We start from the raw sequence: 12,099 nt of genomic DNA on the forward strand, positions 1-12,099 counted from the left end.
AGAAGCAGTGTCCCTGCGGGGGAGTCTTGTGCGGGACTTGATCCCAAAATCCAGGATCAGGACTTGAGCTGAAAGCATACGCTCAACCACTGAGCCACTCAGGGGCCCGGAAGACTGCTTTTCCACACCCCAGAGTCTTTTGCAAATGTCCCATAATGCTCAGCCATCCCGGCAACGTTTGAGGGGAAGCCAGCCCAGCTCAAGGGGCCGCGGAGATTTGAGAGGCTTGGGCCTCCTGGCACATGCGCTTTGGGCACTCTTGGCCATGGGCTCCTTGTGAGCAGGCGAGTGACGCCAGTTTCTGAGGTGCGCAGGCGCATTTGTGTTTAGCTGCATTGCCGGGGTACATTTGTTCTGCAGAGAGAGATTTTGGACCCCGGTGCTCAGTTGCTGGGACGTTGCCGCGAGGCCGGCTTGGCTTATCTCCAGCACTAAGTGTTGAGCTGTAGAGGCGGCGAAAACCTGTGTCTGAAGCCTGAAAGCTTTGCGATGAAGACCATGTTTAGCTTCACGGGTAAGAGGGGCGAGCTGCCCTTGGGCTTCAAGATCGGGCGGCGGAGGGCCGCCCAGCCCGCGGCATCTGAGTGGTACCAAACTCGCCAACCTGGGCCCTGGGTACCACATCCCAGACAGGTCTCAGAAAGATCCACAAAGCAAAAGTGGCAGGGGATTCTGTTGCTGGGAGACCAGAGGAACAGGTGATAGGGACTTTGCAGCTGGCGGGGAGGAGGTAAGGAGGTCGGGGAGAGGCGCTCACCTTGCTGGCCTGAGTCTGGAGAGCTGAGCCCTGGGTGACCACCCAGGGCGCTTGGCCGTCTTTCTTCTGGTGGCCCCGCAGCACGTACCTAGGTCGTGAAACCTTACCTGGGGTCTACTCCGGCCCACTGAGCAACAATACGTCTTCAGCTGCCTTTGGACCCCTTTGTAATTCTCCGTAGGGAGCGCTTTACAGACAGTTTTGATGTGATTTAACGGATTTTCAACAGTAGTAGAAAGGAAATTAAGGGGACGCCTGGGTGGCTGAGTGGGTGAGCATCTGCCTTTGTTTCAGGTTGTGATCCTGGGTCCTGGGAACCCCAGTCGGGTTCCTGACACGGAGCCTGTGTCTCCCTCTGCCTATGTCTCTGCCTCTCTGTCTGTGTCTCAGAATAACTAAAATCTTAAAAAAAAGAAATGAAATTACGTATATGTAGTAGTTTGTTTTTAATGGACATCCTATACCAATGTTATTAAAGAGTGCATGCTGAGAGAAGTAATTCCCAGAATTACTTTGGATACAGGGCAGTATCTGACTTCTATCTGTGTACAGTTTGTACCTATATTATTTACTGAGGGACCTTGGAAGGAGATTTGGAAATGGGTAGATGGTTCTGACTGTGAATAGGAAGTCTCATTTTTCTGAAAATGTGTACTCTTCCCGTGTTTATCAGTATTCCATGACGCAATAGAAACGTTATGGTTTTAGAAATTCTGAGCTTATTATACGTGCGGTCTCTGTTCTTTTCATTGTGATAAAATTAAGAAAAATTTTGCAATCACTCACTATATTGTACACCTGAACTTTTTTTTTTGTAAGATTTTATTTATTTATTCATAGAGACAGAGAGAGAGAGGCAGAGACACAGGCAGAGGGAGAGGGAGAAGCAGGCATCATACAGAGAGCCTGACATGGGACTGGATCCAGGGTCTCCAGGATCACGCCCCGGGCTGCAGGCGGCGCTAAACCGCTGCGCCACTGGGGCTGCCCTGTACACCTGAACTTAATACAACGGTGTATGTTAACAAACTGGAACTAAAATGAAAACTTGAAAAAAAAATTTTATAGAATACCTTCCAGTTATTAAAATGTACCTTAAATTTCTTCAAATTTTTCGTTGACTAACAGCTGAAAAGACAGATAAATGAATGGAACAGATAAGAAAATGCCAAACACCTAAGTATATGTTAAGACTTTGTAACTTGATTCTGGTGACATTTCATATTAGTAGGAAAAGGTGAATCATTCATAATGTTGATGACATATCTGCTATTTGGAGAAAACTAGCTAGAATTTAATCTCATAAAAATAAGTTCCAGATGGAATACAGATTAAAAATGTTAAATATGCAAAATACAGTACAAGAGAAGAAAACATGAACGCTTCTATGCCCATTTTTTATGTTGACCAAGACCATTCTTAAGAATGACTTTAAAAGCAAGAGTTCGGGCAGCCCAGGTGGCTCAGCGGTATAGCGCTGCCTTCAGCCCAGGGCCTGATTCTGGAGACCTAGGATCGAGTCCCACGTCGGGCTCCCTACATGGAACCTGCTTCTCCCTCTGCCTGTGCTCTGCCTCCCTCTCTCCCCCTGTGTCTCTCACAAATAAAGAAAATCTTAAAAAATAATAATAATAAAATAAAAGCAAGAGTTCTGGAGGTTGATTCAGCCACATAAAAAATTAAAACTCTCTGTATATCAGAAAATAATATTAATAAAATAAAAGAGAATGTCCTTGCAAAATATTTACAACATATGTGTATGAGATACAAAAGAATATGTTTTACAGGGAAGGTATTAAAGGAATGAAATAGGGGGTCTCTGGGTGGCCCAGTCAGTTGGCTGCTTCTGACTTCCTCTCAGGGTCATGATCTCTGGGTCCTGGGATTCAGCCCCTGGTGAGGCTCCCTGCTCAGTGGGGAATCTGCTTCTCCTTCAGCCCCTCCCCTCTGCTGGTGCTCTCTCTGTGTCAAAAAAAAAAATCTAAAATAAAAAAGGAGTAAAATCCCATTTTCCATCTGCAGGCTTTGTGAAGATAAGGAATGATGGTACTCATACTCCTGGTTAAAGTTGTTTTTGACTTTTCAGATAGTTCGGTGGTTAAGTCCCAATTGAAAAATATGTATTCCTTTTACCCATGAATTTTATTAATTTAAAATATCTTTAGTAAATAATTAAAGATAAACAATATACTATATGCTTTTCTCAGCACTATTTACAATAGCGGTATATTAAGAACTCATTTAATGGCCTTTATAAGTAAGTGGCAGTGTATCCATAGGCTGGACTACTATGTGACCACTGAATGTGGCAGAGATAATTGATACACATTAACATGCAAAGCTGTACTTTAGTGGATCATTAAATGAGGGGAAAAATGGTTTGATGATACAAACACATAAGCAGACAATGGTTTTGTGTTGGCCAAAAAGATGTGAAAAATATAAAATTAGTTATCTTGAAACATTTGGATTGTAAGTGAATTTTTCTTGTTTCTTAAAAAAAAAGTCTGATTTCTACAGGAAAAGGTATATAAAAATTCCAACAAAGGTTTATTATCAATGAAGTAATCCAGGAGAACAGCAAGAATATGAATCTTGTGTAGGCAAAAAGAATTTCTATTTATTTACTTTTAAGAGGTTTCATTGATTCATTTGAGAGGGAGAAATCAGGCACATGAGCAGCAGGGAGGGGCAGGGGGACAAGCAGAAACCCCGTGGAGCAGGGAGCCTGATGATGTAGGACTCGATCCCAGGACCCCGAGGTTCATGACTTGAGCCAAAGGCAGATGCCTAACTGACTGAGTTACCCAGGTGCCCCTCTTTCTATTAAAAAAGAAAAATTGATGGGCGAGGATTGGTATTTTCTGACAACCTTTAGCCTCTTCAGAACTCAGGGGAATATTTTTATCTGTATTGTAGATTTTATTATGCATACGTTAAATATATACATATGATTTTGTTATGTGCAGCTTTATAACAAGCAATAAGTAAATAACAATAAAATTTTATTTTAGTTAAATCCTCATGAAAATAAAAAATACAAATGATACCGTGATAGCTTATAGAACTTTTGTTGTTTCCCTCTTCTGAAAAAAAGTAGCAAATATAACTGGTGCCTTGGTGGCTGTTTGTTGAGCATCAGACTCTTGATATTGGCTCTGGTCATGCTCTTAGGATTGTGGGGTTGAGCCCCCCGTCAGGCTCAATGTTCAGTGGGGAGGCTGCTTGAGATTGTTTCCCTCTCCCTCTGCCCTTCACCGCAGTCATGTATTCTCTCTCAAAGAAATAGATAAATCTTTAAAAACTATTGAACTCTCCAAATGTATTTATTCTTCAGTCCATTTATTTCTCAAACAGAACCTGAACACGGGTTACGTAGCAGACATAGTCTACTCAGGATCTTTTCAATCTTAAAAAGATTTCATGTTGCCCAGTATGAACGAGATGAGAAATTTTATGTATTTAGGTTTCAAAGCTTTCTTTTCTTTTTAGTTATTTATTTATTTATGATAGTCACAGAGAGAGAGAGAGGCAGAGACACAGGCAGAGGGAGAAGCAGGCTCCATGCACCGGGAGCCCGATGTGGGACTCGATCCCGGGTCTCCGGGATCGCGCCCTGGGCCAGAGGCAGGCGCCCAACCGCTGTGCCACCCAGGGATCCTGGTTTTAAAGCTTTCATTGTTAAGTGTAATCTCTCCACCCAACGTGGGGCTTGACGTTTTAGGACACATGCTCTACTGACTGAGCCAGCCAGGCACTCCTAAGATGAGAGATTTTATTTTATTTTGTAAAAGTTAAAAGACGTATTTATTTTAAAGGGAGAGAGAGGGTCATGGGAAAGGGGAGGGACAGGGGGAGAGAGAGGAACCCAAGCAAACTCCACCCTGAGCATGGAGCCTAATGTGGGGTTCCGTCTTACGACCTTGAGATCATCCTGAGCCAAAACCAAAAGTTGGACACTCAATCAACTGAGCCACCCGGGTGCCCCTAAGGTGAGAAATTTTAAATGGAAGTATTAGGACTTAATCTCACCTGAAGCTTTTCCTTGGAACTTCCTGTCAAAGGAAAACATTTCTGAAGATCAGAAATTGTAAAAGATTACCTTTACCTGCCCTTTTGACATTGCAATAATACTAAATACTAATATTGGTACTTGGAAATACTTGATTTCTGTGATTCTAAACATTTTTCTATTAATTGAAATGCTTAATAAAATGAGCTTCCCCACATCCCCCCCTCCAAAAAAGATAAAATGAGCTGTGCCTGTTTCTTTGAAATCCGAGTTTCCTTTGGCTCAAACTTCCTTGAAAAGCAAACTAAGAATTACTTAAAATATTCTTTTGCTATTGTGGTCTCTTTTACCCGTCATGTGCTTTCACCTACTGAAAATTATTTTAGTTCTTGAACAATGTAATTCCAAGCATAGGACTAGAAGTGCAACAGACCTGTTGTATATGTCATTCTTTCACTTAAGGCACACTGTAGATTGTATGATGCCCCACTATTTATGTACCAAGAAGAAATTTTTAGAAATCATGCCAGTTATAGTTTTAAGACATTTTGAATTAGAAATTGGATTCCGATGTCAGAGATATTAAAAGGTGACAAAATGAGCATCTTGGAATCATTGAAATAGAGTATTCTTGCTCATCCTTAAACGTAGCTGCAAAGTAGGCATAATTGGATCATTTTACCTAATTGTAGTGAGTCTTTGTAAGTTGTAGTAATAGCTTTAATAATATTTGTGGTAGGAACTAGTATCTAAACACTTTGCATGGATCCTCATTTAAGGATCACGACAAGAGGTCCTGTGAGATAAGTACCTTTTATTTTATTTATTATTACTATTGTTTTGTGACCTCTATAACCAACAGGGGTCTCGAACCCCTGGCTCCCGAGATCGAGTGACATGCTCTTCAGAGTGAGCCAGACAGGTGACCTGAGATAACTATTTTTATGCCCATTTTATGCCCATTTTGTGGATAAGGAAATTGCGATAAGGCTAAGTGGTCACTGTGAAGCGACAGAGTTAAAGTGGGAATCAAACCCAGGTTGAGCTGCCTCTTGAGGTCATGCTCTTCCTAATCAGATAGGCTGCTCTTTTAATAGAGCGGTGAAAAATCACTAAAAAATATTGTACTTTCTTCTAAAGTAAACTAATTCTTTGTTTTGGAGTCATGAGAATAATGTAGTATTTAACATTTACAATTCTATGAATTGATTTGCAATTTTTGAAAAGGTACACTGTAATTTCTTGACAAGTCCTTTCACACTCACAGAACTGCTCTCCACTTGGCCTGTGCCATTGGCCGTGAAGATATGGTGAAGCTCCTGTTAGATCGGCACTGCCAGCTTAACCTCCGTGATGGCGAAGACAGGACAGCTCTCGTGAAGGTGGGTGGTCACAGCTATGTCTGCCTGAGGTGGATTGGATTGAAGTCCTTGGAATGAACATTTGTTGCATTTAAACATAACTCCTTGGTGAAACTTGTGGCATGTTTCCTTTCAATTCCCAGAATTTACATTCTGTTTCTTGTTGTAATGCTCACAGGCTATACAATGCCAAGAAGAGGCATGTGTAACTCTTCTCCTGGAACACGGTGCTGATCCTAAAGTGAAAGACAACAAGGGCAACACAGCTCTCCATTATGCAGCCCATGAAGGGATTGTCTCAATAGCAGAGAAGCTGCTTTTACAAAACGCAAATATAGAGGCCAAAAACATGGTACAAATCAACTTTTTTTTTTACAACGTACTTGACATTATATATATATATATATATATTTATTTATTTATTTATAGCTGCAAAAGGTTTATATATATATGTACATATATATGTACATAGGTACATATATATATGAAGACATCGACACTGAATTTTATACAGTAGGTCCTGTCATCATGGAAACAACTCCAAAACCAAAGCAGAGTGAGTGAAAAAGAAAAGTAATGCATATAGAAAGACAACATTCTGTCTGCTAGCCACCCTTCCACCCCAGAAAGAAAATCTTCCCCTTTGTGCCTGGGCGTAGATGGTGCCCTCAGAGCCCACAAAGGATTGAAGGCCTAGAGGGGAGTGTGGTGTTGATGGAGGCCGAAAGCTGTGCAGGGGCTTAGGAAATGGATGCTTCTGGGGATGAGTAGGAGACCGTGACCCAGAGGAGTAGCTTGGGTGAATGTAAATGGGAGGAGAAAGCAGCAGGTTGTAATAGGCCTTGGGCACTCTAGGCCCTAAGGTTCAGAAGATGAGAGCAGGGGGATCAGGTCATGACATCCTACAGGTGGTATCTGCTTGTGCTGGTAGCCACTCTGCCAGCCATGTACCACGGTGAGGCCTCCCATTCCGGAGAGTAGCTCCTGCTCAGCCTATGTAGTTCCTCAGTGGGGTGGTAGGTGTGCATGGGGAGCTGGTGATGACCACACTTGCCAGTCTCCCTGTGTTTTCTTTGACATGCATTACCTTCAGTCGCTGCCCTTGCAGAAACACTGTTGTGTGCCATAGATAAGGTCGATTTTTCATATTTGGAAGCTCAAGCATTTCCTGGATGAAAATATTTTGAAATAACTGTCTAAGCTTTTGCTTTAAATAACAACACTTTTTATTTTTGAAGATTGTATTTATATGAGAGAGAGCAAACAAGAGTAGGGAGGAAAGGCAGAGGTAGGGAAAGAAAAGGCCTTCCCACTGAGCCAGGTAGCCTGATGCACGGGGCTTGATGTCAGGAGTGGGATCGTGACCATAACCAGAGAGAGATGCTTGACCCACCGAGCCCCCCAGGCTTACCATAATACTTCTTCCTTCCTGCCTTCCTTTTTTAAATTAAGCTTTTTTATTTATTTATTTTTTCACCTCACACTCTGGGGTTTATGTACTTATTTTATCTTTTAGTTTTTTCTTTTTCAAAATTTTTTTAGTTGGAGTTCAGTTTGCCAACAAAGAGCACAGCACCCAGTGCTCATCCCGTCAAGTGCCCCCCCCTTGGTGCCCGTCACCCAGTCACCCCAACCCCCCACCCACCTCCCTTTCCACCATCCCTTGTTTGGTTCCCAGAGTTAGGAGACTCTCATGTTCTGTCCCCCTCACTGATATTTCCCACTCATTTTCTCTGCTTTCCCCTTTATTCCCTTTCACTCTTTTCTATTCCCCATATGAATGAGACCATGTAATGTTTGTCCTTCTCCGATTGCCTTACTTTACTCAGCATAATACCCTCCAGTCGCATCCATGTTGAAGCAGATGGTGGGTATTTATTGTTTCTAATTGTTGAGTAATCTGTGGTATATGTCCGCAATGGAGTATTACTCAGCTGTGAGATTTTATTTATTTTTGAGGAAGTGAGCGAGCATCTACAAGCAGGGGGTGTTGTGGGGGCAGAGGGAAAAGAAAGAGTAAGAATCTGAAGTAGACTTTGTGCTGAGCCTGGCGCAGCGCTGGATCTTATAACTCTGATCATCACCTGAGTTAAGACCAAGAGTCAGATGCTCAATGGACTGAGCCACTCAGTTGCCCCTAAATAATGATACCTCTAAAGAAGCATTAGAGAATGCAGGTTTGTTTTATGTATTTATGGCAAATATTTTTGAGAACACAGAATGTGTTCTGAAACTTTATTTTCAAAAATGTTTTCTCACCCAGTTTGTTTTCTTATTTAGTGTCAAACAACAGAGGAAAGCAAAATTTGCCTTGGAAATAGGCTTTGTCTTAAAACACAAAACAAGTGTATTTTACAATATCAAATCTTGCTGCTGTTGAGAAGTTCCTATTTGATCAAAAAGTGATTTATTAACACGGTCAGAGCTTGTCTTTTATCAGCCTTGACTTAAGAGGGACAAAAGAGGGACAAAGGAGAAAGCAGTCAGGAACATGGAGAGCGATTTGGACGTTTGGCAAGTGAGGGGAAATATCAAGACAAGGTTTTTGGATTGTGTTTGTTTTTCTTCAGTGTTTATGTTTAGGTAAGGAGTCTTCAATTTTCAGGGATAATAAATCTTACTTACGAACCCGTGAGTGTGTTGTAAATTTATATGGAGATCAATTCTAGGAGGACTCTAAGGACATCAGATTGGCAGTAAACTGGTGGTTGAATGGGCACGAAAAGGGACGCCTGTGTGGCTCAGTGATTGAGCATATGCCTTCGGCTCAGGGCATGATCCCGTGGTCTCCCAAATCGAGTCCCACATGGCACTCCTTGAATGGAGGAGCCTGCTTCTCCCTCTGCCTGTGTCTCTGCCTGTCTCTCTCTCTCTCTCTCTCTCTCTCTCTCTCTCTCTCTCTCTCATCTCTCATGAATAAATCAATAGAAATCTTAAAAAAAAACAAAAAGTGGACAAGAAGAGGAAAGAACACAGTATAGTATTTTGCAGCTATAGCCACTTAGATACGAGTCTCAACTCTGCTTGCAAATCTAGAATGTCTTGATGGGAAGGAAGTAAGGAGTGTGTAAATAATGGAATCAAGTTGCATTTTGAGTTTACTAGTCCTTGTTCTACCTCTAGCCATGGAAATTGAATGCAGGTTTGATAAGTGACTCATTTCTGTTTTTGGCTGAATCCTCAAGTGATAGGGAGAATTGGCCACATAGGTGAAAGAGGAGACTGGCATGGTTGTGTACTCTACTAGTTCTCAGCTAGACTTGTGCTGGTGAATCACAGTCAACTAGGGAACTTTAAAAGAATTTACAAGCCAAAACTGTCCCGTGAAGATTTCGACGGAGTGAATCCAATAACGTGTGTACGCAGAAATTTGGAAATAGGGTTTTGAGATTCTGTTACAACTCTTGGCTAAGAACTACTGAATGGGTAGGTATACATATACAAATTTAGAGATGTAAAAATATTAAATCTCTGGAAGAGATTTAACTGAAGTTGGATACTGGCTACTTCCTTCCACTCTCTCCAACATTAGCCTTTCATCTGTCTGTATCTCTTTGAGAATTACAGATGAAAATTATTGGTCATCTCTGTTGGCTTGAAAAATAATTACCTTTTCTTCCAACTATCAGTCATTCACCGGCACCCAGATGGGAAGTCTTTATGAGTAGTCTTTTAATAAGTAGAGTCTGACCCTTTAAAGATTTTACGTGTTTTGCTACCATTCTCATTATTACAGGCAGGGTTTTCCCAATTGCAGCAGTAGAAATCCGTGAACCTTCTTTTTTAGTTGAAGCTGTACGATAGACTATCTTAGGATGTCTTTCAAATTCATAGGGCCCTGGCATAGTGCATAATCACTACTGTGTTAAACATTCAGCATGTAGTTAGTGACAATACAGATGGTAATTTTTTTAATAACTTTGCTTCAGCATTCCTCTGAACTCCTGTCTGTATGGTTAGCAATGTGAGGGAAGTAAATACAAATAGATTGTAGTTGAAACAAGCATTGGAAAATTCTGACAGTAGGTGTTAATGAGTCTTCACAGCAATTTTCCTTAGAAGGTGGGGCCTAATTTGTTGGTAAAACATGATACTGATGCTTTAGGAAAGGTTTGATGTCCAAGTATTTGTTTTACGCACGGCCATTGGAAACAGTCACAGCAAATAGAAAAACACAAGTAGGCTATAGACTAAATGTGGCCCCCGGATGTATTTAGTTTCCACTGTCAGTTGAGGTAACATTTAAAATTATGGCACGCATGTAGAACTCTGGATTTTGAGCTTTTCTTACAGATCACTTCTGGTACCTTGAGCCCATGCTGCTGTTTGGTATGCTGTGCAGAGGCTGTCCCTTTATAGGAGGCGTGTGTCTCCAGTTTGCTCGTGTCCCCGCCTAGGTTCTTCACTGACTCGTGTCACCTGCTTTGCCTCCATAAGCACTGAGTTTACAATTACTGTTTTATGGTATATGTTGACAAAGATTTCAAGATTTTCAAGACACTCCATATTAATTTGTAATATATATTTTGTATTTTATGTTAATTTCTTAGGATTGGGATTGAATTTTCTGTTTCTTTGTCTCCTTATTTTTTTCATTACTTTATTCAGTAATTGATGAGAGACACACAGGGAGAGGCAGAGAGCTAGGCACAGGGGGAAGCAGGCTCTCTATGGGGACCCCGATGTGGGCTCGATCCCAGGATCCCGGGTCACCATGCTAAACCACTGAGTCATCTGGTACCTCAGGATGAATTTTCCAAGTTAAAATTTAAAAGTTGTTTTTTTTGAAAACCATTTTTTCTTTAAATGTACTGTATTCGTGTTCCTTTTGGAATATCTGCAGTCCTATGAGGTTAATCCATTTTATTTGGATATATTATGCATATTGCAGAGAATATTAAATTATTTAGTATTATTGATTGTGCTAAAAATAATCTATGTAAGCCAGTATTAGAATTTTTTTATTAAGATTTTTCATTTAAATTCATTTTACCAATCTATAAAAACACAGTGCTCCTCCAGTATTCCTATTTTTATTGATAAGCTGTTATATTTTTATTTCTGATTTACACTTTGCCTAAAATACAAAATAATTATAAATAGTAATCACAGTAGAAACTGGAATACTAAGAGGATTTTTAGAAGTGGATATGCCTTACGGGTCCCAGAATTAATATAATTGAGACCAAATCTCATACTTATTTCACGTAGCATAATACCCTAAGTCAGTCAGAGGAAGACAGTTATCATATGGTCACATTCATTATGTAGATGTTAGAAACAAAACAGAGTATCAGAGGGGAAGAGAAGAAAAAGTAAAACAAGACAGAGTGAGGGAGACACACCATAAGAGACTCTTAATCATAAGAACCAACGTGAGTGTCCCTGGAGTGGTTGGTATGGGTGTTTGGGGTAACTGGGTGATGGACATTACAGAGGGCACATGATGGAATGAGCACTGGGTGTTACATAAGACTGCTGAATCACAACCTTTTACCTCTGAAACTAATAATACACTATATGTTATTTAATTGAATTTAATCAAAAAGGTAAAAATGAGAAAAATCTCATACTGAGCTTTCTAACAGTTAAGATAAAGCTTTATCATTGTATAATAGGAGTAAGTCTAAGGACTTTATTTATTTATTTATTTATTTATTTATTTATTTATTTATAATTTTATTTTAATTCAGTTTGCCACAATAAAGTATAACACCCAGCGCTCATCTCATCATTTGTGCCCTCCTTGACCAAGGACTATTTATTCTTTTAAAAAATATTTTATTGATTTATTCATGAAAGACACTGAGAGAGAGGCAGAGAGACAGGCAGAGAGAGAAGCAAGCTCCATGCAGGGAGCCAGATGTGGGACTTGAACCTGGGACTCCAGAAACACACCCTGGGCTGAGGGCAGGAGCTCAACCTCTAAGCCACTCAGGTTTCCCAACCGGGAACTACTTAGTATTAAG

At 40.8% G+C, this 12,099-nt stretch overlaps 1 protein-coding gene across 1 annotated transcript in view; it reads left to right on the forward strand.

Moving 5' to 3' along the window:
- Positions 1–12,099, forward strand: part of LOC119875638 (ankyrin repeat domain-containing protein 26-like) — a 142,759-nt gene that overhangs the window by 14,421 nt on the left and 116,239 nt on the right. Inside the window, 2 exon segments of the mRNA XM_038588967.1 lie at positions 6,037–6,151; positions 6,309–6,482. Of these exon segments, the coding sequence (XP_038444895.1) occupies positions 6,037–6,151; positions 6,309–6,482 (289 nt within the window).

The sequence above is a fragment of the Canis lupus genome, unplaced genomic scaffold (genome assembly GCF_011100685.1).
Source record: "Canis lupus familiaris isolate Mischka breed German Shepherd unplaced genomic scaffold, alternate assembly UU_Cfam_GSD_1.0 chrUn_S1538H1724, whole genome shotgun sequence".
NCBI classification, from domain to species: Eukaryota; Metazoa; Chordata; class Mammalia; order Carnivora; family Canidae; genus Canis; species Canis lupus.